Source organism: Dermacentor silvarum, chromosome 3 (genome assembly GCF_013339745.2).
Source record: "Dermacentor silvarum isolate Dsil-2018 chromosome 3, BIME_Dsil_1.4, whole genome shotgun sequence".
Lineage (NCBI taxonomy): Eukaryota > Metazoa > Arthropoda > Arachnida > Ixodida > Ixodidae > Dermacentor > Dermacentor silvarum.
In genome coordinates, this window is record NC_051156.1 from 117623351 (window position 1) to 117644275 (window position 20925).

Genomic DNA, 20925 nt, shown 5'->3' on the forward strand with positions numbered 1-20925 from the left:
TGAGTCAGTCTGGGCATTGTCAGCCATATTTTGAAAAAGATCCGTAGTAAATTCGATTAGTTGTGTCTCACATGAAAAGCCTTTTCTGAACCCATGCTGATGTTTAAAAAAGAAGTTATTACATTCTAAGTGGTGAACGACATTAGTAAATATGATGTGTTCGAGTAACTTGCAGGGAACGCTTGTTAGGGATATGGGACGGTAATTATTCGCGTCGCTCTTGTCACCCGACTTGAAGATGGGTATGATTTTGCCGACTTTCCAATAATTCGGCAGCTCCCCTGTTGACAGTGACTGCTGAAATATATGACTAAGGATTGTACTGGGACTACTGTATGCTTTAGGATTTTCGTGTTAATGCCATCAAATCCGGAACTAGTCGATAATTTGAGATTGTTAATCAAAGTAGCGATTCCAGTGGCTGTTACGGTAATAGGAGTCATATATTGGTAATCTAAGTCTGCCATCTTCGGCATATTGGAATGGTCTTCCTTTGTGAACGTGGAAATGAAGTAGTTGTTAAGAACAGATTCGCAGTGCTCTCGCGGTATGGGAAGACCAGTGCTATCCACCAGTGCGGGAGTGTCAGTGCTGTTTGAAGGAGATATGGTTTTCCAGAACTTCTTAGGATTATTTTTTATGAGTGATTGGAGGTCATCAGAAAAGAATTTATGCTTTACATGACGAAGGGAACTGCAGTAGGCTTTTTCGCAGGCTTTATGTTTATTCCACGATTCTAGCGTGTTGACACTTTTGGCTGCGCTGTATAAACGTTTCTTTTTGTTTTTTAACGCATTCAAAGTTTTATTAAACCGTGGTTTGGAGCAGTTGGTGCGAAATGAGATCTGGGGTACGTATTTATTTGCTAGACCTAGTAGTTGTTCTTTAAAAAGGCACCAATTTTTGTTGACTGATCGTTGAAAAATTGTTGCGAGAAATCTAGGTGAGAAGCTTTCTAAATTACGGTAATGGCATTATAGTCTGCTCTTTTATATTCAAATATTCGTTTTGTTGTTAGATTACACGTACATGAAGGTGTGCGAACTGTAAATTCTAATAACGAGTGGTCACTGAACCCATCAGTGATTGAAATGGCGCTAACTCTTTCAGGTGCTGTTGTGAGAACAAGGTCTAACACGTTTGTAATGCGCGTTGGTTGGAGAACTAGTTGCTCAAAGTAAAAATCAAGGACCAGCTGTACAAAGTCATTTCCGTTAAACGGTATGTTTGCTCTTGTAATGTTCAAACTAAGAAATATAACTGTATGAAATATAAAAAGATGATTTTCACAGGTGCTGAGACCTCCTGGTCTAAGTGGCCGTTCGCGTTGAGTTCTTGATATTCATAGGCCAAGCTGTTCGAAGCGATCTTGATTTTCTTTTCATCTAGCGAACAGGTTGGGCCCACGAGTTCAATAAGTCATGTTTTTACAGCGAAGCTATTAAGCGCTAGTTCCACCCCCCCCCCCCCCCCCCCGATCATGTGCGCCTGTAGAAAAAAACTATCATAAACAGCTCAATGGGCGTCGTTTTTTTCCGCAGCTAGCACGTTGGCAGCTCTTGGTTTGCGCTCGTGCCGTTAGATGCCATGCAGAGCACGAGTGCGTGCTCGTCATGCACTCGTGGCACTGCTTCCGCGTTTGTCGTTTGCTTCCACAGCTGGCTACGTTGCTGATGAGGATAGTTTTTGTTGACGAGCACGAAAAATTCACGGAACCCTAGCCATAAACAGCTTCTCTGTAAAAAAGGCCACCCATGGGCGTTCGGCACATCTGTAACGAAGGCAATAATTACTGACGACGCGTTGTGACACACACATATATATATATATATATATATATATATATATATATATATGTATATATATATAATATGTACATATATCATGCCAGTATATATATATATATATATATATATATATACGTATGCCGGTCGTATGCCCATCGCAATGAAATATTTGCGAACAACAGATAGCGCCTGTTACAGTTGAGATAAACGTCAGTTATATGAAATGTAAAACTTGTTATCAGCCATGATATGGAGAATGATGTTTAATTTTTGGGTGATTATAAGTAAATTTTGTTTTAACTTTTTAATAAAGCGTTCATCGTACTCGTGCCCTCACCTGGTGGCAATATGGCGTTTCTTTTTAAGAGGAAAAGCGATTCCCCAAGGAAACAATTTTTCTTACTTTTTCAAAGTTTTTTTTTTTCCATGGGCAATAGGAAAAGAACATTCATGCTATCATGCAATGGGTTGAAAATGAAGATACGCCCATAATTCTGATCTCACTCTGGGGAAGTAAGGCTAGATCCCATATATTTTAGGCCTTCGTTCAAAGTTCGACGCATGAGCATAATCATATAACAGCATTTGTAGAGGGACTTGCTCGTATTTGTTTGACGTAGAGTTACAGAATAGCAAATTTTGGTTTTATGTATATTCTCACATTGTGAAACCATGATTAGTTTCGCAAAAACATAAAGTATAAAATATGCTCCAACAAAAACGCAGGACAATTCCACACGATGATCTCCCAGTCTCTAACGAATTCCTTCTTCCAAAAAACGCAGCGCAGGTTTTTCCTTTTTTGTGGCTTCTGTGGTCCGTGCTTGATATATTGTACGCGGCTGACATCGGCCTGTAAAAGTGTACAAAAAAGAGACCGAAGTGGCATCATTCATTTCCCCGTATTGTGTCTTCCGTGTATGAGACATGCCTGTGTCACTTTTTTTGGTAGGAATTTACGTTACGTAAAAGAACATCCGGCGATGCCTGCCATGCGATGAATCAGCTCATCCATTGGTATGCAGCTGCGTCATGTAGGAGTAACACCATGCTACCGCCTAACGCCTATACTTTGTCACTTTCTATTCGGTGAGCCACGGCGTCATGCGGCTTCAACGTTCCTCGCCGCTTTGTTCGTACGAACAGAGACAATACTGCCCAATACTGCAGGCGGTAAATCTGAGCAGTAAGTTTCCAGCGTTTACTGCTTGTAGTAAATCCATTCAGAGTTTGTCTTTGCTTAAAATAGAAATATTCGCCATAGAAAATGCTTCTTGCTTTGCCTAATCATGCCGTGTGATTTTCAGTAATGTCACTGCTAGGGAAACTAAAGTTCCTATATAATGTTTCTATTCTGGTTTCTTCAGTGTGATATAAAACTGGTGCCAGTGAATAGTTACTGATAATTACCAGCGTACGCTTGACGACACTTTGAAGATACCAGCAGCAATCTTATTCATGGAAGATCCGCTTATTTATGTATAATAGAGGAGCTAAGGAGTCGCTATCTCCCAAAAAGCCGAACGTTTGTCGTTCTGAAAATCAGAGTTCATAACTCACAAAAAAGTTAATCTCTAGTGCACTACATTGTTGCAACGTCCATGTAAGAAAACTCTTCGAATGCAGGGTTAGAAAGCGAGTGGCTCACAAAATTTTAACGGTAAGCAGAGAAGCTTGCACGAGCAAGTAACCCGTAGAAAGATATTTGTGTTACACCAACTACAAATAATTGGATGCGCATTTATTGAAATGAATGGTAATGTTTTCTTGCAGTTTACGAAATTTCCTATGCGAAGAAACGAGATTGAATATTGCTAATTGCCCTAATGTGTGGCTGATCGTCTTAACCTTCTGCCTGCATTATTAGCGCATGCATATCTCAAGTACGAGTAACTGGGTAACTCGTACCACAGTTCATGATCGACGGAATGTAGCGTTGGTAGATTCTGGATATTTCCTTAGTGCTAATATTACTGTAATCCAACAACAGGTAGGAGGCGAACCAAAAATGGAGACGTGCAGTGGAAGTTGTAAAGATGCTCCAGTCGAAACGTTGGTCAGCCGATGCGAGGCACTTAACGTGATTTTATTTGTTTCAATTTCTAATATTAGTCTTATAAGATTTCGTGGCAGCAGTACTTTATTAGCATTATCATTCAGACTTCAGTGTAGAACACACATTGATTTGAAGCGGCGCCAAGGAGGAAGCTCTTAGGCAAATAATGCATTTGTTTTCCAGGTGGTGAGAATAAGGGGACGGCATTACAGTCCACGCCATTTTCGGACGAACTAATGACGCCCACGCCGGTTTCCTTGAGGTGCTCTGATGGTCAAAATGAACGCCCAGTGGATAAATGCTGGGGCATTCCCGTTTTTGCTGCCCTGTCCACGTTGATCATCACACTGCCAGGTTCTTACATGGCTGTTCTGTTCGTCTTCTTCGTGGATGATTACAACGTGAGCCGGGAGCGAGCATCTTGGCCTCAGAACTCCCTTACTATGGCAACGCATGTATCGGGTACGTCTTACAAATTAGCAACGCGTTTGTTACCGTAGATACTTCTCACAGCGAAGCTGTTAGGGGATCTGCCACAGCAATTTTCTGCCAGCGCAGGGTGACAGCGCGGTTGATATCAAACCTGAACGCAACGCAACGTGTGGCGGAGCCCTGAATTCGCTTTGAAACGTAATGACGCATGATTATGTACTAAACTTCAACCTTCGTAAATCCCACACGAATAGACAACAGCACAAATGCGTGGTTGTTTTAACCAGGAATCCGCAATTTTTGTCGCTCAAGTCAAGGTTTGTCAGCTTCCGGTTTAAGTTCAGGTAGTTTGCACGATAGCGGTGGTAAAAGACCGACGCCGTGGGGCTGCAACGTAGCCTATGTGGTAGCAGTCACCTTTAAGAACAACCGGCCATGATCACGCTCGAATGCAGCCACAGTTGCTTTGTTCGAGGTTTAAGCAAGGCCTTGGGCCAGAAGGCCAAAGAGATCCTTAGTACTTCCGAAGGATCTGAAAACTCGCCTATACCGGTTTGCTGTCTTTGATGCGTCAGTTGTCAGATAGGAATACATCTGGGAATGATTTAAGACGAAAGTGTTCTCTGCCAGGCGCCCGCGAAAATTCAACTTACGTACGTGAGTCACGAAGTTATCATGAAGTGAATTTCCTGGCATGCCCACAAGATGGCGATATTTTGGCGTTTTGTGCCTACCTAATGGTTCGGAAAATATAAGGGGTACTTTATCAAAGGAGCTGTGCCTTTGATGACGTCTGTTTGTTACAATCAGGATATTAAGGTATCACTTCTTTTAACACTGAGTAATTCCGTAGAAATCAAGTCCGGTAGCTTGGAGAGTAAAGGTAGTAAAACTGGCAGTGCTTGGAAGTTTCTTCTGTAGTCCAACTAAGCGTACGCACTCACCGTAGCGTCGGAGGTCGTGCGTACGATGCTCAGAATGCATCGTGTACAAGGTTCCGCTTTCGTGCGGAAAATGGAATACTGGGCAGAGAGGAAGTTCCGTGACTATTGTCCGCTTGCGTAAACGTAGGAATAACGTGTAGCGGGGCATAAAATACATTTCACAACACATGGTAGGAGTGTGGCGGCATGCTAAACTTTAATGGCTGCATAAATTTAGGCAGAAATGATGATAGGGCGAGACACGTTGAGGCACCTGAAAAATGCGATGTTGCCTTATGTGTACAAGTGGGCCATAAATTTCCTTCAGGGATAAAGCGTCGAACATCTCACATGCCCTTAATGTGATGTAAACAAAACAGTGGTTCCGTTTTGCTACTGTGTGTTGCTTCTGTATTTGCTACTCTTTTAGTGCACAGTCCTGTATAAGTGTTTTTTTTTTGTTTTTCCTAAAAAATAGCAGCTGTAAATCAGTGCTGTAATTGATGTTTCGAGCTTTTGTCCATAGTTTCAGCTGCGATGTAAGGATACATTTATTTATTGCATAGGCTTCAACTGCGAAAGTTAGGCCTTCCGGTGCTTGGACATTTGTTCACGCATTTCTGTATCCAGTAAGTGGAAAGTGTTGCTGCAAATCAGTCTCTTTTGCGTAGAAGCCTTCAGTACTGGGTAGCCGTAATTGCGTAAATGTTTAGTTTACCCGAAGTAGAGAAAATAAAAGTTATTTTCCCCACATTTTGTAATTTACATAAATTCAAAGTTTCTACTGCAAGAAGAATCTACCTCACCAAGTAGTGCCGTAGTAAAGGTTGAATGGCTTCATCTACCAGAGAGGATATTTAGTTTACCTAATGGCGAAATCGCACACATTCAGACAAATATTTCGGAGATGGAGGCTGTGTGAGTGTTGAACTACACTCAACGTGCACAACGCGGAAGAATGTTTTCGACATCCTTAACAGCAAGCCTCCTTACCTGTATTAGCCTCGGCCAAATCTTGGCACAAGTCTGTGGATTGCGACTACCTGTGCGCAGGGCAAAAACGCACACCGCACATGAGCAAATTTCCCAGGACGCTACCACCGTCATCTGAGTTCCCTAATTTTTCTTTTAGCTCCGCCTATGCGACTTTCCTACGTCAAGTATCAGGGCATGGTGAAAACTCTTCCATCTGATCTCTCTCCTTTCCACAAAGAAAATTTTCTCCCCTCTCTCTCACAAAGGTGCCTATTTACTGTGTGACAATTTCAATTCACACTATAGTAGAGATGTAGAACTCTGGGATGAGAACTCGAAGAGTGGTAAGCGACATGAAAACGAAGGGGGTGCGGAGGGTGCACTCCGGACAAGCGATCTGGGAAAACAGGCACAAGACGAGGCGACACTTAAACGGAGACTCCAATGGTCTCTCTGTGTTTATTGGCAACAAGGCGTGTTTCGAAGCTTACCATTTATTACAAATACACAACGGTTGATTAACATCAATCCTCAATGGTTAAATCCATAGAGTAAATGCACCTTTGGTAAGTTTCGAGATGCTTTCAAACAAACGGTTGAGAACTGATTCGTTTCATGAGCATATTCATATTTGAGGCGGCACACTTAAATGCCTTTTCAAAAGACTTCGTGATAAATCAACCTTACTAAGTGAAAAGAGCATCTCGATTCTGTGTGTCAGGGATAGTGTTTATTCCGCTACAGATTTTAAACGGAAGCGGATAAGAAAGCGCTTGTGTTGGAAAATAATAGGTATGTAAAGAAACGCAGTACATAAATGTCAAATATTCAATCCTTTAGAAAGTGGAGTGTGAAAGCGAGTCTCTTCAGAAGCAGTGATCAATTTAAGTCCACAATTGAAAATATGGTATGCCAAATATCCGTAATACAGCTTTCGCAACGAATCCTTCGCCCTTTTCTAGAGCTTTTGTGTCCGTTGCTACTTTGAGAAACTGTGGTGTTTTTGATGCAAATGTGCATGCTCCCTGCCGTATTGCACAAAGAGATGCTGTGATCCAACTGACGGTACAAATACGGCCAGCTACGCCACCGCCCCAGATAATAAAAAGTTAACGTGCTTCACATGCATTTTATTTATTTACTTAATTTTATAGTACAATAAACTTTATGATTTCCGGTAATGATTAAAGCGAAAATTATATTTCACTCACACGCATTTCTAATCGCAAGGGTGGTGAAACTTTAACTTTCAATTACCATGAAGTACCTGCGAATACATTCAAAGTTTTCAGAACTCTTTTTCTATTTGCGTATGTAAACCTTATCTTTCCGTCTTGTTTTAGGTTTGCTAGTGGCTGCACTTCAACGACGAATCTCCGTCGCTAACATCGCCATTCTGGGAGCGCTGCTCGCGTCACTTGGAGTCATCGCGTCGGCCTTCGCCCGCGAGGTCATCTGGATGTCCATCAGTCTTGGTGTCATGTACGGTAAGAAGTGCGATGCGTGAAGCTTTATGCACTTTAGTCTGATAAGTATTGCTGCCACAGTGGTTTTAAATTTTGTTTAGTGGCCATTCTTTCTTCATTTTCGACATCCCTCTACTGGGGCCCGAACTGACGTGCCTAATATGTTGACTTGTTAACAACAGTACCCATAGTTGCATTCCAACTGGCACATTGCCCCACGGCCTACGTTGACTACAAACGTATTTCACAGTACAAAGCAGTCAGTGCGGAACACAACCGCAAATATCTCTGCCGCAGTAGCAGAGTGGCTAGGGCGCTTCGATGCTCAGTTCGAGGTCGCGAGTTCGACCCCGTCAGCGGCGGCTGCATTTTGACGGGGGCAGATTGCAACAAAAGAAAGAAAAACGAGCGCTCGTGTATACAAATTTAGGGGCACGTTAAAGAACCGCTGTGGGTTAAAATTATTAAGCCGTGCCCCAGAGCGGCGTGCCTCGTAATGATATCGTGGGTTTCACACGTAACACCCCAGAATTGATTTAAATAAGCGTATTTACCAGGTACGTATTCCAACAGCCAGTTTGTGATTCACTCGTGAAGACTAACGAATTTGTGAGGATGAACGCAGTGTTTTTATTGGCCTAAGAAATAGACAGAAGTAGCCAGGTTACCAGGAAATTTGTACAGAAATTAATTACAGACATAGTTAACTACATTATAATAGCTTTGCCTGACGAACTTCTGCGAAAGCTTTACATCGCCCAGTAAAGTCATTGTGGCTGTTCTAGCGAACGAAACTTATCAAGTGGAGGATACGTTCGGAAACACGTACTACTCAGGAATGTGGTGATTTGGATAAAACATAAGCTAACAGCCTTGAATAGCAAGGGAAGTTCATGTTCGTGGCACCTTCAGAACACACGAAGCATGGGAAACACGGCTGCTCTGCGCTGTGCGTTTTATTATATTACTCTTATTTTTCTTGTTAACATGCTGTCAATCTACGACATTCACACGTCAACCGCTGCTTCATACGCTACTCGCTTGACAAGATTTACGGCATCAAATTTAGACCTTAGTAGCTTATCACGAAAGGTTCGCGATCACCATCTAATATTTTGCAGCGCATTCACCTGGATTAGCATGCTCTTTTTGTAGGCAGGCAAATCTCTCCAGTTCTCAATAAAGAGCCTACTTAAAACGAAACCACTTTTTACTAATAACTTATTCACGAGCAGTCTGTGCGTAGGCATTGAAGCAGCACTGAATTAAGAATTGGTCTGACTTGGCTGGAGGAGTGAAGACCATGGCTCTGCTGCCAGAGGAAGCCGCCAGTCTCTATAAGTTGCCAAAAAAGTAATCAAACCAACTGGACGGCACCGTCCTGCCCCATTCTAAACCTATGAGAAGCAGTCAGCAGCAAACATTGCAAAGCACACTTAGAACGCTTTTTCTTGCGGACATAGAATAGATCCTTCGACTTATGAGGTGTAACGCTCACCAAAAAAATTCCTGTAATTTACGCAAAAAATAATCTCTAATTAACCCCATCTCGCGCTTTAGCCTGTATCTATTTTAGAAAATAGCCAGAGCTTTTTGAAGAGCCTGCTTTCTTAACGAAAAAAAATGGCAGTTTTGCCCACAGGAATGAAGCATTGACTGCGACCACAAGGTTTAGTGTTGAGGTTGGATTCTTTCGCTTAAGGCCTCTACTCTGAGATTCAGCCAGAGCGATGTTTGCTCCACAGTCCAGAAACTTTTTATGGATTCCACCAGAATACCCTGTTATATATGCGTGTTTTCGTTTTTGTGTGTTGTAAAATATTGTATATTCATTCTTCCTACGATTATTGCTCTTACTTAAACATGTAAATTCACCTTTCAACAGTATTTATTTTTAAATATGCACACATATTACATAATGGCTCGTGGCAGCACGCATGTCAACTCTTTCGGGTAGAAGGGACAGTGCCCTGGCTTCTATAACATATTTCTTGCACGCGGAAAGTTCTTAATCATGTTCGATTTCGCCGGCTGAGGCAAGCGTTCATGACCTAATGGATAGATTAGCGGCATCTGGCTAGAGGTCCTTTGTTCAAATCTAGCCACCGGCCAAATTTATTTGTTTGTTTATTTAAATATATAAATATACACCTAGTATACTTCGTTGCCGTGACGTCCCGGATATCTAAATATCTGGGACATCATATATATATCCATATATATATCATATAAATATTCGGGATCTGTCGGATATATAAATATCCGGGACATCACGGCAACGGCCAAAATTTGCCTGGAGTGTCCACGTAATTCCTATCGCAAGAAAATTGATTGAAGAACGGTTCCTTACATACAGACTAGCTTAATTTGTTCATTTCTACTGTGGCATTAACAGCTAACCTTCGCTACATATTGTTAGATAGTGATGTTAACGGCACCATGTAAAAATGCAGCATGAAAACTGGCTTAGCTCCTTCTGTTCTTTAGAGATCTGTCAGAGATCATACAGAAGAAAATTCGCATTTTGACACAATATTACCCAAGGCCAGCAACTGACACGTTGCAAAACCAGTACACAGATGGTTCACAAACTTGTATGCCACACGACATCCTGACTTCGCATCTTGATTGCGAAACTCATGACGCCACAATCAGGACGTCAACTTTTCCTTCGATTAGCGGATTTCTTTGGCATGCTCGTACCTTCACGAACGCAATGAAGGATAAATTTTTCTTGCCTATGGAATTTCGTTTACATCACCAGCTCGCAGAACAAAAAGGTATGCAGTTTGCGCATATTGTAATGATAGCGACATAATCATTGCAGGAAGTAAAGCGATTTAGTAACCCGACGTGTACATAAAAATTAACCCTTTAAGTGGCAAGATAAGCAACACTTGACCTAGAATGGTTTTATTACTTTAGTAGTTCTTTACATTGCTCAAATACATACCAATTGAAATATTAAGCGGTTTCTCTCAAAACTAAGCGAGATACAGTAGAACAAAATTATTGTTGACGAGGTGGTCCAAGGTAAATATATGGTCCAAAACTGGCCTCTCGCACTTGCTATATGGCAAGGTCAATGCGTGTTCTTGAGATGTACCTTTATTGAGTTAAGAAATAAGAGCTTGCTTAAGAAGAGAGAAAAAATCGCATTGGAAAGGATATGAGCCCCACGTAAGCAAAGAAGATGACGACGAGGCCTTCAGGTTTTGTGGCCAATACACCTTCTGCTCACGCTCGACATTTTAATGAATACCACTGTTGAGTAGGTACATAAATAGAGGTAAATTGAAAGGCACAGAATAATATTTAGATTTGTACAGCTTTTGCAGATGCTTTTGTCAGGTCAACAATATTGCTGAGTTAAAGGGTTAACGTACTATACGGGAATAAATACTTTGCGAGCATTTTTCGCATGGGAAATTCTGTGGATTGCCTTTCTGTAATACCTTAGTATCGTGTGAAAAGATTACCAGATTTCACTGGTAGTTTGCAAAAATAATCAATGAAACTAGTGTAGTGGGAAGCTAGAATAAAATTAAAATGAAACTTGTTTAATAAACGATAGCAAACATATGTCCGGATATTAAGATGATGCCAATTGGCACATTGATACGGACACCCCGTAACCAACAAATATTTTAGACGATGTTGATTCTTTGGGGATTTTCTTTTCTTTTCCAGAACAAAGTGCGCCTGTATTGTATTGCCACGTATAGATTGCTTATCATATGCTCATCCTTTAGGGGGGGGGGGGAGCATTTCTCAGGCTGACAACGTAATGTCATCGCCCATCGCGAGGCGCACCTTTGCATGGAAAGTTTATTGAATGTTGTCGCTGATGCTTTCTGCTACCAATGTTGCCACCGAACCTTGTGTAATCAGATTGTATGCGGGCGGCGAATGGTGTTGTACTTTCTGAAAGGCAAATGGGTGCCAGCAGTTGCGCAACAACTTTGCACGAGCTATGTATAATTAGCCGACGCACTTGACCCGCAGATCACATTTCGGCAATCGTCGAGTGTGCTTGCTGCTATTATTGTGGTGGGTGTTGCTTGTCTTGCTAGGTACAGGCTCGCCCAGTAAACAGTTACTTTCTTGATGTCACTGTGGTTGTTTACCGTCTTTTTAATGTTACAATATTTGACTAATCAATATTTGATCCTGTACAATGTAGAAGTAGGTAATCTCGAACGTTACTTGACGGCCAATTCTACTCCTATCTGCAGCATAAGTTCAGGAAACCTTCGTGCCAGACTATTTTGAAACTTTTCCTTTCCCAAAAAGGCAAATATGAGAGCCGAAGATGGATATTACTTAACCTCTTTTTCAACAAATCTTTTCGCAGTACCTAATGAAAAGGTACTGAACCAGTCTATTAAATGGTAATTTAAGCATGAAGCTTTATTATGCAGAATTCTGTAGCACCATCGTAGGGAGGATACATTAAGACTGCTACTGAATTTACGTGGTCAAATTTTTATCCGTAAGTAGGGTGCTATCTTTACTAAATTGATGAGGACAATGCAAATTGTATAATTCGGTACCTGCGGAGACCTTAGTGGGGCACGTACTGAAGGCGATGTTACACACATTCACAGGGCAGAACACAAAGTTGAAATGCAGGAACGTGATGTGGACGACGCGAAATCATTACTATGGCACTCATGTCAGTGTAGGGTTGGCCATGCGGACCCTTATGTAGCACAAGCGCATTTTATTTGGTAAGGTAGAAAGATTAAACTCACAATATTAGCATCGACGAGCAAGGCATTTGTTCAGGCATTTTTGAGGCACACCGGTTCGTTTCTTAAACAGGCGAAATTCTTTCAAATTCTTGCGCGCTAAAGCTTTCTTCGATCTTTTATGCAGGACTCGGCATCGGCATGTTTATGGCATCCTGTGGCTATCCATATCCTTATGCACTTCGACAAGTACAAGGGTACCGCCTTGACGCTCGCATTCGTTGCATGGGGTATATCCGGTCTGCTCGGCCCAGCATTCCTCACTCATTTACGGGCAATATATGCTTTGGACGGCACCCTACTTATGACCGGAGGTGTCCTGTTGCACGCCATTCCTCTGAGCATGCTTCTCAAAAATCCTCGACCTGTAAACACAGAAATCCTGAAAAGTACTGGTCTCAAGATGTCCCTTGTGGACGCGGCAAAAGACCGTCGAAACGCGACCCGGACAAGAAGTCTCCCAACACCAACCACCAGCAACAATCAGCCTTAGTCGCGTGAACGACCCTGTGACATGCAGGGCTGGCAACAAGTCTAACGAGTCAGGCCCTACGGCTTTCGTGGAACCAGTGCTCGCTGAAGACATCCTGCCGTCCAGGAAGCATTCATTTCAGCAAGAAGGGTCACGAGGTGTGTCCGAAAGCTCCACATGTGCATCTTTCCGCAGCCTTCGCCACTTCGCCGCTACCGTTTTCCGCACGCCTTGCCTTCTATGTGTTCCTCGTGGCAACAGTGGCGGGCGACTACTCCGGAGTATCCTTCAACACTACCATTGTCGATTACGCCGTTGACAAAGGGATCGACGTGGGCGTCGCAACGCACCTCGTCGAGTTTGGCGCGGTGGGTCATCTACTGGGTCGCATCTTCATCATGCCGCTGTCGGACTGGGCTCCGATCAGTCGATTGCCGCTGTTCGCTAGCTCCTATGCCCTCGAGGCCATCTGCGCCTTGATCGTGCCGCACATTGGGTCATCGTTCGGCCAGATTGTTACACTGCGTGTTGCAGAGACCACCATCACCGGTTTTTCAACGGCCATAAGAGGTATCCTCTTGGCTCAGTACATGGGCGTTGACCGGCTGGCTTCCTGCATGGGGCTGTACGGACTCGTCATGATACCGGTCTCTCTCGGCAGTGCTTCAATTATCGGTAAGAACATTGATCTCGAAGTACAGCCTCAGTGCTTGTATACAATATTTCCCACGTCAACCCCGGCTCAATGCTTTTGATATTTTCTTTCGATATACACCACAAGAGTTGTATATTAAATATTTACTTAATGAATACGACAAACGTGTAGAATAAGTGCAGAACCCTTTACGTCACTGAAGAATTTCCTCAAAGAATTGAAGCACGAGAGTTTTAGGTCATGGGTGCGAATTGGTCTCCAGTATATATTTGTACACTTGTAATTGTAAGACCAATTTAGCAAACCGTCTATCGACAACATCGCAGGGCAATACAAAGTGTCTCAGAGCAGTGGCGGTGCGTAAGCACTATTTGAAGATAAGAATGAGAACAGCAGAAATTATTTGGAAAAACGTACCCAGAAGCGAAGCAGCAATTAGCTGAAAATAAGAGCGGCGAGCATGACCGGTGATTGTCACTATGAATCCTTTTGATTAAGGCTGTCTTATGTATATGCATTCATCATCGCACATTTTAGAGCAGTTCGCAGTCATAGCACCGGTCTCACAGTGTATTGCGACGTTAGCGACAGGATTGCAATTTGAGGGGCCCATATGTGTATTGAAGAGTCGAAAACGCTCCCAAATGTTTAGGTGGAGCAAGGACGTCTTGAGCTCGAGCAACAACACAACAGCGGCACTTTGCTTAATGCTATCACCCAACAATATTGAATAGAAAAAGACAGACGCGGAAATGTGTGTCACGACATTGTGTGGATAATTGGAGTTTCTCTACTGCTTTCTCCCCTATACGCTTTTACCTTGATGAATAACCACAGTGTGTAATCAGGACACCCTGTAGACAAAGCATCAACGGGAGCGCTTAGCGCTGCGTCCCACATTTACGGCTTGCTCCCACATCTATGCACAACATGCAGAGGGCTAGTTTTAATCAGCACCTTATCTGAGTTGGTCAAGCAAACGAGCACTCGTGCGTTTCAGGACTTCGCTCCAGGCTGCCCAGCAAGGGCATGATGAAATTATTTTCCTTACGCAGCCCTGGTTTCCGCAGTTTTTCACACAATTGCGCATAACTTTTCAGCAAGGTAGAGAACGGGTCACCTAGTGAAGTTATTCAAATAATTTAGCTGAGCATGCAGAGTTGGCTGGCTTCGTTCCCACGGTCGGGAGTTGTTTGATCTGACTTTCATTTTCTTTCATTTATGAGTGTCATACTGAACATAATCAACAACACCTCTTAATGCTTATTACGGTGCATTGCTAAAAGAAATACATTTTCATCTTAGAATACAGGTCGTTGTTCATTTTAGCACGTAGCCTTCATTTATGTGCACGTGTTTTATTGGCCAGTCAGAGGTCTTGAAAATGCTTCTCTAATACCACTCCCATTCAGCTACGTAGGGACAGTGGCACACTATCGCACCGATCCCCTCTGGCATCTCGTATCGCTGGCACCGCATTTGATCAAATTTCAAGCGGTTGTGTTAGGGCGTGCACTGCTGTGCCGCAAGGCCACTTTTCTTGCACGTCACTTATCGCGAAATGAGCGACAAAGCTTCTGCAGTGTTGCGACATATCTAGGAGCATTTATTTTTCGGTAACCTAAGCTTTAAACTATCTAATGAACTGAATTTGTCCCCCTTCATGCGTTTTCACTAATTCACCTGTTTCACTATTACACTGATGGTCTCCTTGCTGGCTCCAGTCGAGGCTGTCTGACAGCAACCTCTGTAAAGCTTATCGTCAATCACAGTCTGTCAATCTTTGAAATGAATGACCCATCATGACACACTGCTTGATCTCCCCATTCACACATCGCGATAATCAACCTGGTGTCCTTCGTAAAATTATGTCTCTGAAGTATGCTCTCTCGGCAGGAATGTTATCACCGCATCTTGACGAAACGACACATTGCTTGTGCTCACATCATTTAGCATGCCTGTGGCTAGATCTGTTCCTGCCACTTTGCCAACCGTGGATTGCAGAAAAGATGCCACGACGTCCAACAAAACGTCGATTCATGTGCGCTTTGAGGCTTGCGAGGAAATAACATTCGATCGTTACTTTCAGTATGGAGCTTGTATTAGAAGAACAACAGCTACGACGATTACTCACACTTCAATTAGGAATGTCATGTAATCATTTTGTCGACCTGATGATTTTACATGGTCTTCGCCCAACTACCTAAATACCAAGTACTCGTGATTATGCTCCCGAATTGCAGCACTTGCCATCCCGTTGCTTACGCAATAGTTTTAAAAGCAAAGCTGAGATTACAAACGTAGCAAGAACGCAAGGGCCACGAAATTAGAAAATTACATCAAGTGCGGCTGAAATTAAGTTCGCATATATATTTATATCCATCATGCCATAACCCTAATAACGTCAGTTGTAAAAAACTTAGCGCCCTAGAAACCACTGATGAAACTTCATTTATTCTTGGGTGATATTAGAAACAAGGTGTGCATTTTTATTTTGAGCAGCCGAGCATTAACCTGATTGAAAACGAAACAGCCCCGAAATTTCTGAATCAACTAGCAGCGATACAACAAACTGTCTGGTTAAATTCATCTTGAATCATGAAATGGACGCTTACCAACTGCCTGGGCATATTTTTTTTCTCACTCACCGTGGTGGGCTTACTGGCTACGGCCTTGTGCAGCTGAGGACGAGGTCGCGAGTTCGTTTCCATGCTGTGGTGGTCGCATTTTGATGGCCGCAAAATGCAAATACCCTCGTGTATACGTCGGGCCATAATAACGGACTTCGTGGTCACTGTAAATCTGCAGCCTTCCACTGCAGCGTATTTATTGGAGTGTTACTTTGGGACTCCGCCAATAAATTAAACAAGCTTTCTTGCTAAGTAGCATTGTGGTATATGATAGCTTAAACGTCGTTTTTCATACTTGTTCCATAATACTTCCATCGTCAGAAACCTTAGCAGAATGTTAGATAGGCTTTCCCCCAATCCGTCTTAGGAACTAGTTAAATATCTTAAGTGCCTGCGTATGACAACAACTGAAATACCTATATGATGATGTCAAAATGCACAACAAAACAAGTTCATTTCAAATACTATGCATTTTTTAAAGCTCTAAGACTTCACAAGACCAATTTTTTTTGCGTCGATATCGCTCTTGCCGTCAAATTTCCATAAGCTAACTCAAATATCATCATTCGGTGAAGCTTTCCCTACAATTCTGACAATTTCCGTGGGTAAATCTTGTGAAACTTTAAGCACGGCGGCGAGAGGGTTGGCACATATTTCTCAATGTTCCTCGCAATACAATTCGGGTTGTACTTCTTTGTCATATATTTTATTCGTACAATTCGGGTTGTACTTCTTTGTCATATATTTTATTCGTCCCTACATCGAATAGTGCTGCTTGTTCGAGCTTGTGGTGCGCGAGCACTGAGACATTTTTTGTGGTAAAAACACGTCAGCCACTTTCTCGCCGTACTCACACCGCCCCAAAGTGAACTAATTTTGGGAGCAGGGGGGAAACAAATATCGACCATAACGCTGTTGCAGGACGAACCTCTACTGTATTCTATACTTGTAAGTGTTGCCAACGACAATGGGTATTCTTGTCAACTTCATATTGCCAATTTCCTGAAATATGAAAAAATTATGTCAATGGAGGGACTATGTTATCTGCCTATGGCGCATGAAAGTCGCATGCAACCGAGAAACGAAGTCGTTAGCGAAACGTGAAGGCTGATTCTATGCGGTGCACGTTGCCTGCTTATAATATGAAAAGAAGCACGCCGCTCTTTTACCAGCCATGCGTAATTTGAATGGCTCCCACTATTCTCCTTTGCATGCAGATAATTATGGTAACTTTGTAACCCTTATTCTGTTTGTGAAAAGGTGCCCTAATTTACCGCGCGTTATTGTTTCTTGTTTTTTCTTTCCTTTTTATTTCCTTTCTGCAGGGTTCTTCCGCGATACAATGGGCTCGTACGACGGATTTTACAGAATGCTCGCTGCTCTGAATACTGTCGTCGCCGTTCTGCTCGGGATGTTCCTGGTGTTTGACTGGACCCGCACAAAGCGAAGAGGTTCACAGTCATCTGAAAACTCCCTCACCCACGTCACAATCGGCAGAGGGATGCACTCAGAGCAGAGGTGTTAAGTGGGAAGGTCACAGGTTTCGGCCCTACTACCTTTCACGATGAACACAACCAAAGTGCCTGGTGCTACATCGATCGGTGGCAAGGACACCGGTTTGAACACTGCCATTGAAAGGAGAGAGGAGCTGAAAACGATGGAGCATGCACTCACCTCCACGACAGCGGTCACCATCATCATCTTGTATATATTGCTGTTGCTGCTTCAAGATGAACAACGCTTCGGAGAAAAAGACATTCCAGCTACGTATTCCATTTGCTGTGGCAACTGAGATAACATCAGTTGTTCTGTGGAACTCTACGGTGTTTATTCTTATGCGGACACGAATAACTGCGTGATAGCTGCGTGCAGCGAATCGTTAGTATGCAAAGTGGTGGCCTTTGATTAGATAAAGGCGAATGGAGCAATTGAGAATTGACCTTGCAGATGTATATTCTTTTGCAGGTCGACATGGACCTCGGCACGCCACGCCAAATTTACGGCGGTAGCAAAGCAGCACTTGATCTTGTCAGCTGCTATTTATTTCTTTCATAGTCTTGCTCTAAATGACAGAGAAGAAATATATGCTACGAAACACGCCTATTGCAGACCAATTGATGTGCATGGCCGATGTCGCCGTGAAACGCATATTTCCTCAAATAAATGGGCATACGCGAGCAAATGACTACACGTTTATATTGTGTGGAACGTCTGAACTGATTTCACGACGTGTAGTGACTACTGAAATTTATCATTCCTTCTGACAAGTATTTTCAGTTCATTTTTGATCCAACGAGATTGTGGCTGCCGGCAAAAAAAAGAATATCCTGCCTTTTCGCTGCCGCGAATAGCACTCGAATGCTTGAAGCGCCAGCTTTTATCTCACCTCAAAGCATGCGCAAACGGGCGCGTCTGATCAGATCGGCCTTTTCCCAGTATCGCTGTAATTTTGTTCCATTTCTTCGACTACGGAGGGGAATAGTCGCGCAGGTGAAGTGAAATATCGAGTTTAATTACTCTCTGCATAAATTTAATATTCACATTCAACGTAGCAAATACTTCCTATGCAGGGACTCTAAGGATTTGTGGGCATGAACTGTATAAGCATATTTAATGGTTCGTACTTCACCTAGTTGTGCTTCTAGGTATTCATTGGCAAATCTTGGCCAAGTATATCCGCTCACCTTACAGCTCCTGCACAAAAAAAGAACTGTTTTACCTGTTTTAAAGATAGCTTGTTTTATAAAATATCTAGACAGTCTAAAAACGTGTCCTGTAAATGCAGCGTCCCTTCAAAGAAAAAAAAATAAAGAAGCCGCATCACCGATGCGTTAGAAAGAAAGCATGCAGGTCCAACAGACTTTTTGGAATCCATGTCAAGAGAAGCTTTCGGGAAGCGCATAATCTAATGCTATAAATTTGCCAATTTAATCCCTACGTCTTTGGCATAAAGGACTCTGGGTGCGCACATGTGCTCTAGCGTACCCAGGCTACGGTGAGTGACGAATATTATATAGCCTAGTGTTTCTTATTTTTTGTTATTTATAATAAAGGTATTGGTCGCTGCTTGGGGGCAAGAGGGTTGTGATTGTGTGCCATAGTGTGGAAGTCATAATCAACGTCAAGGCGCGGTAATCTTTACAAAGAGCTTGTTGACGTTGGCACGGCATAAAGTTTTTTATTTGTATTTTAAAGCTCGTCACGCGACATGTACTTCACGCTTCTAGGCCATTCTCCCGTTCTGTGTAAGTGCCATTGTTTAGAAATCATTATCATAATCAAGATGCAGACACGTTTCTTGGCGAATCCCCTATAGACGGTTTCATGCTCGCGATAACAGCAGCTGAGCGCGCCGCCCCCAAGAAACTTCCGGTCACGTGCCTTATCAGTCTGCTATGTTTTAACACATAGTTGCTTCTTTGCCAGTTACACTTCGCAGCTACGTCAGAGGACAAAAGCGGAAGCCGTGCAGGGCCTATGTTTGTAAACAGTGAAAGGGTATATAGCGAGGATGTTCCAAAGCATGGGAATCAGTAATCATCAACATGCGGTGATTATATCACAGATCTAGTTTTCGTTGGCACGAGAGAAGTGTAGGCGTGGTTGTGGCCTCAGAACTTGGCTATGTTCAAGGTACATTTTCGTGACATGCATCAATTGTCGCTTGTGTGATGTAGTGATGTACCTGGAACAATTGAACATTGTTCTATAGACTGAAGAGATGCCATCTTATAGTGGAATGTGCTTCAGTGATTTTTCACAAACACTTTGAATAAAATCATCAGTCAGTTCTATATCTTGTGTGAACTAGTTCTGGCGATGTCCCCTTTGGTATGTTTCTTCTCAATGGAAAGCGTGGACTGTGGAAAACAAGCGTATTGGAAATAAAACCCAAACCTCTAATTTCAATAACTCAGTTCATTCAAATGATCGTCCAGCTAAAAATCTATACGAACAATACGAATTTCATCCAGATTGGCATTCTGTATTAGTAAGATGCAGAATACAACTGTGGAAGATATTATATTGTTCGTAAAGGTTTTTCAGTTTAACGATGATTTTAATCAAGCATATTAGTAAGATGAGGTGGTGGCGTGGAACAGAAGTACAACACCTGGCTTAATATTTGAAGGTCGTAAGTAAAAATCAACCTTCAGTCAACTACATTTTCAGTCTTGGAGGGGCACCTCACAGCGGAAAAAATATTGCCGAGAGCCAGTGGGGTCATACTAGTGGAAAAACAATCACGACATATTCACGGAGTGAATGATGATGAGTGGGCGAAGCACCGGCGGATCATTCGAGTAACCGTGAGTCCCCCGTACATGCGAGATCGCGGGAAGTGGCGGCAAAACGCCGGAAGCGTTCTCTACCTGAGGTTGGTGGCGCCGATGCTCGGTTCAAGCGCGAGCTTCGCGAGCCCTCAGCTCCGGGTCCGCTTGCCGGCGTTGCCGTTTTGCTAGAGCTTCCCACGCCCTAGAGTCCGGGTCTGTTTGTTGTCTGCGTCGCCGTGCTGCATAAGCTTTGCGAGCCCTCGACTCCACTTGCAGTTGAGTAGCCACTCTCGCCTTTTCATCAATAGCGGGCGCGCCGTTATCAGAAGCAACCGTTATCATCCATGGCTGAAAAGAGTAAGCGAGCGCGCGTCGGGAACGAACGCCCTCGTGCACCGCAGCAACCCTAGCGGACTACATGCAAACCAGAGCTACGGACGAGAGAGAAAGAGAGCGCGCGTCGGGATCGAGAGAGAAAGACAGCGCGCGTCGTGAATGAACGCC

The 20925-nt window shown here is 43.1% G+C and overlaps 1 protein-coding gene across 1 annotated transcript; it reads left to right on the forward strand.

Moving 5' to 3' along the window:
* Positions 1–2890: 2890 nt before the first annotated feature.
* LOC119443986 (uncharacterized) lies at positions 2891–18167 on the forward strand. The gene is made up of 5 exons (XM_037708532.2): positions 2891–2973; positions 4027–4305; positions 7517–7660; positions 12518–13537; positions 17473–18167. Exons 1-4 carry the CDS (start codon positions 2892–2894, stop codon positions 12889–12891), a joined length of 879 nt encoding a protein of 292 aa, XP_037564460.2. The 5' UTR covers position 2891; the 3' UTR covers positions 12892–13537; positions 17473–18167.
* The last annotated feature ends 2758 nt before the right edge of the window (positions 18168–20925 follow it).

Coding starts and splice junctions, on each gene's coding strand:
- LOC119443986 (XM_037708532.2), top strand. CDS start 2,892: ATGCGGCTTCAACGTTCCTCGCCGCTTTGTTCGTACGAACAGAGACAA. Junction 2,974..4,026: donor GCAGGCGGTAAATCTGAGCA/GTAAGTTTCCAG, acceptor TTTGTTTTCCAG/GTGGTGAGAATAAGGGGACG. Junction 4,306..7,516: donor TATGGCAACGCATGTATCGG/GTACGTCTTACA, acceptor GTCTTGTTTTAG/GTTTGCTAGTGGCTGCACTT.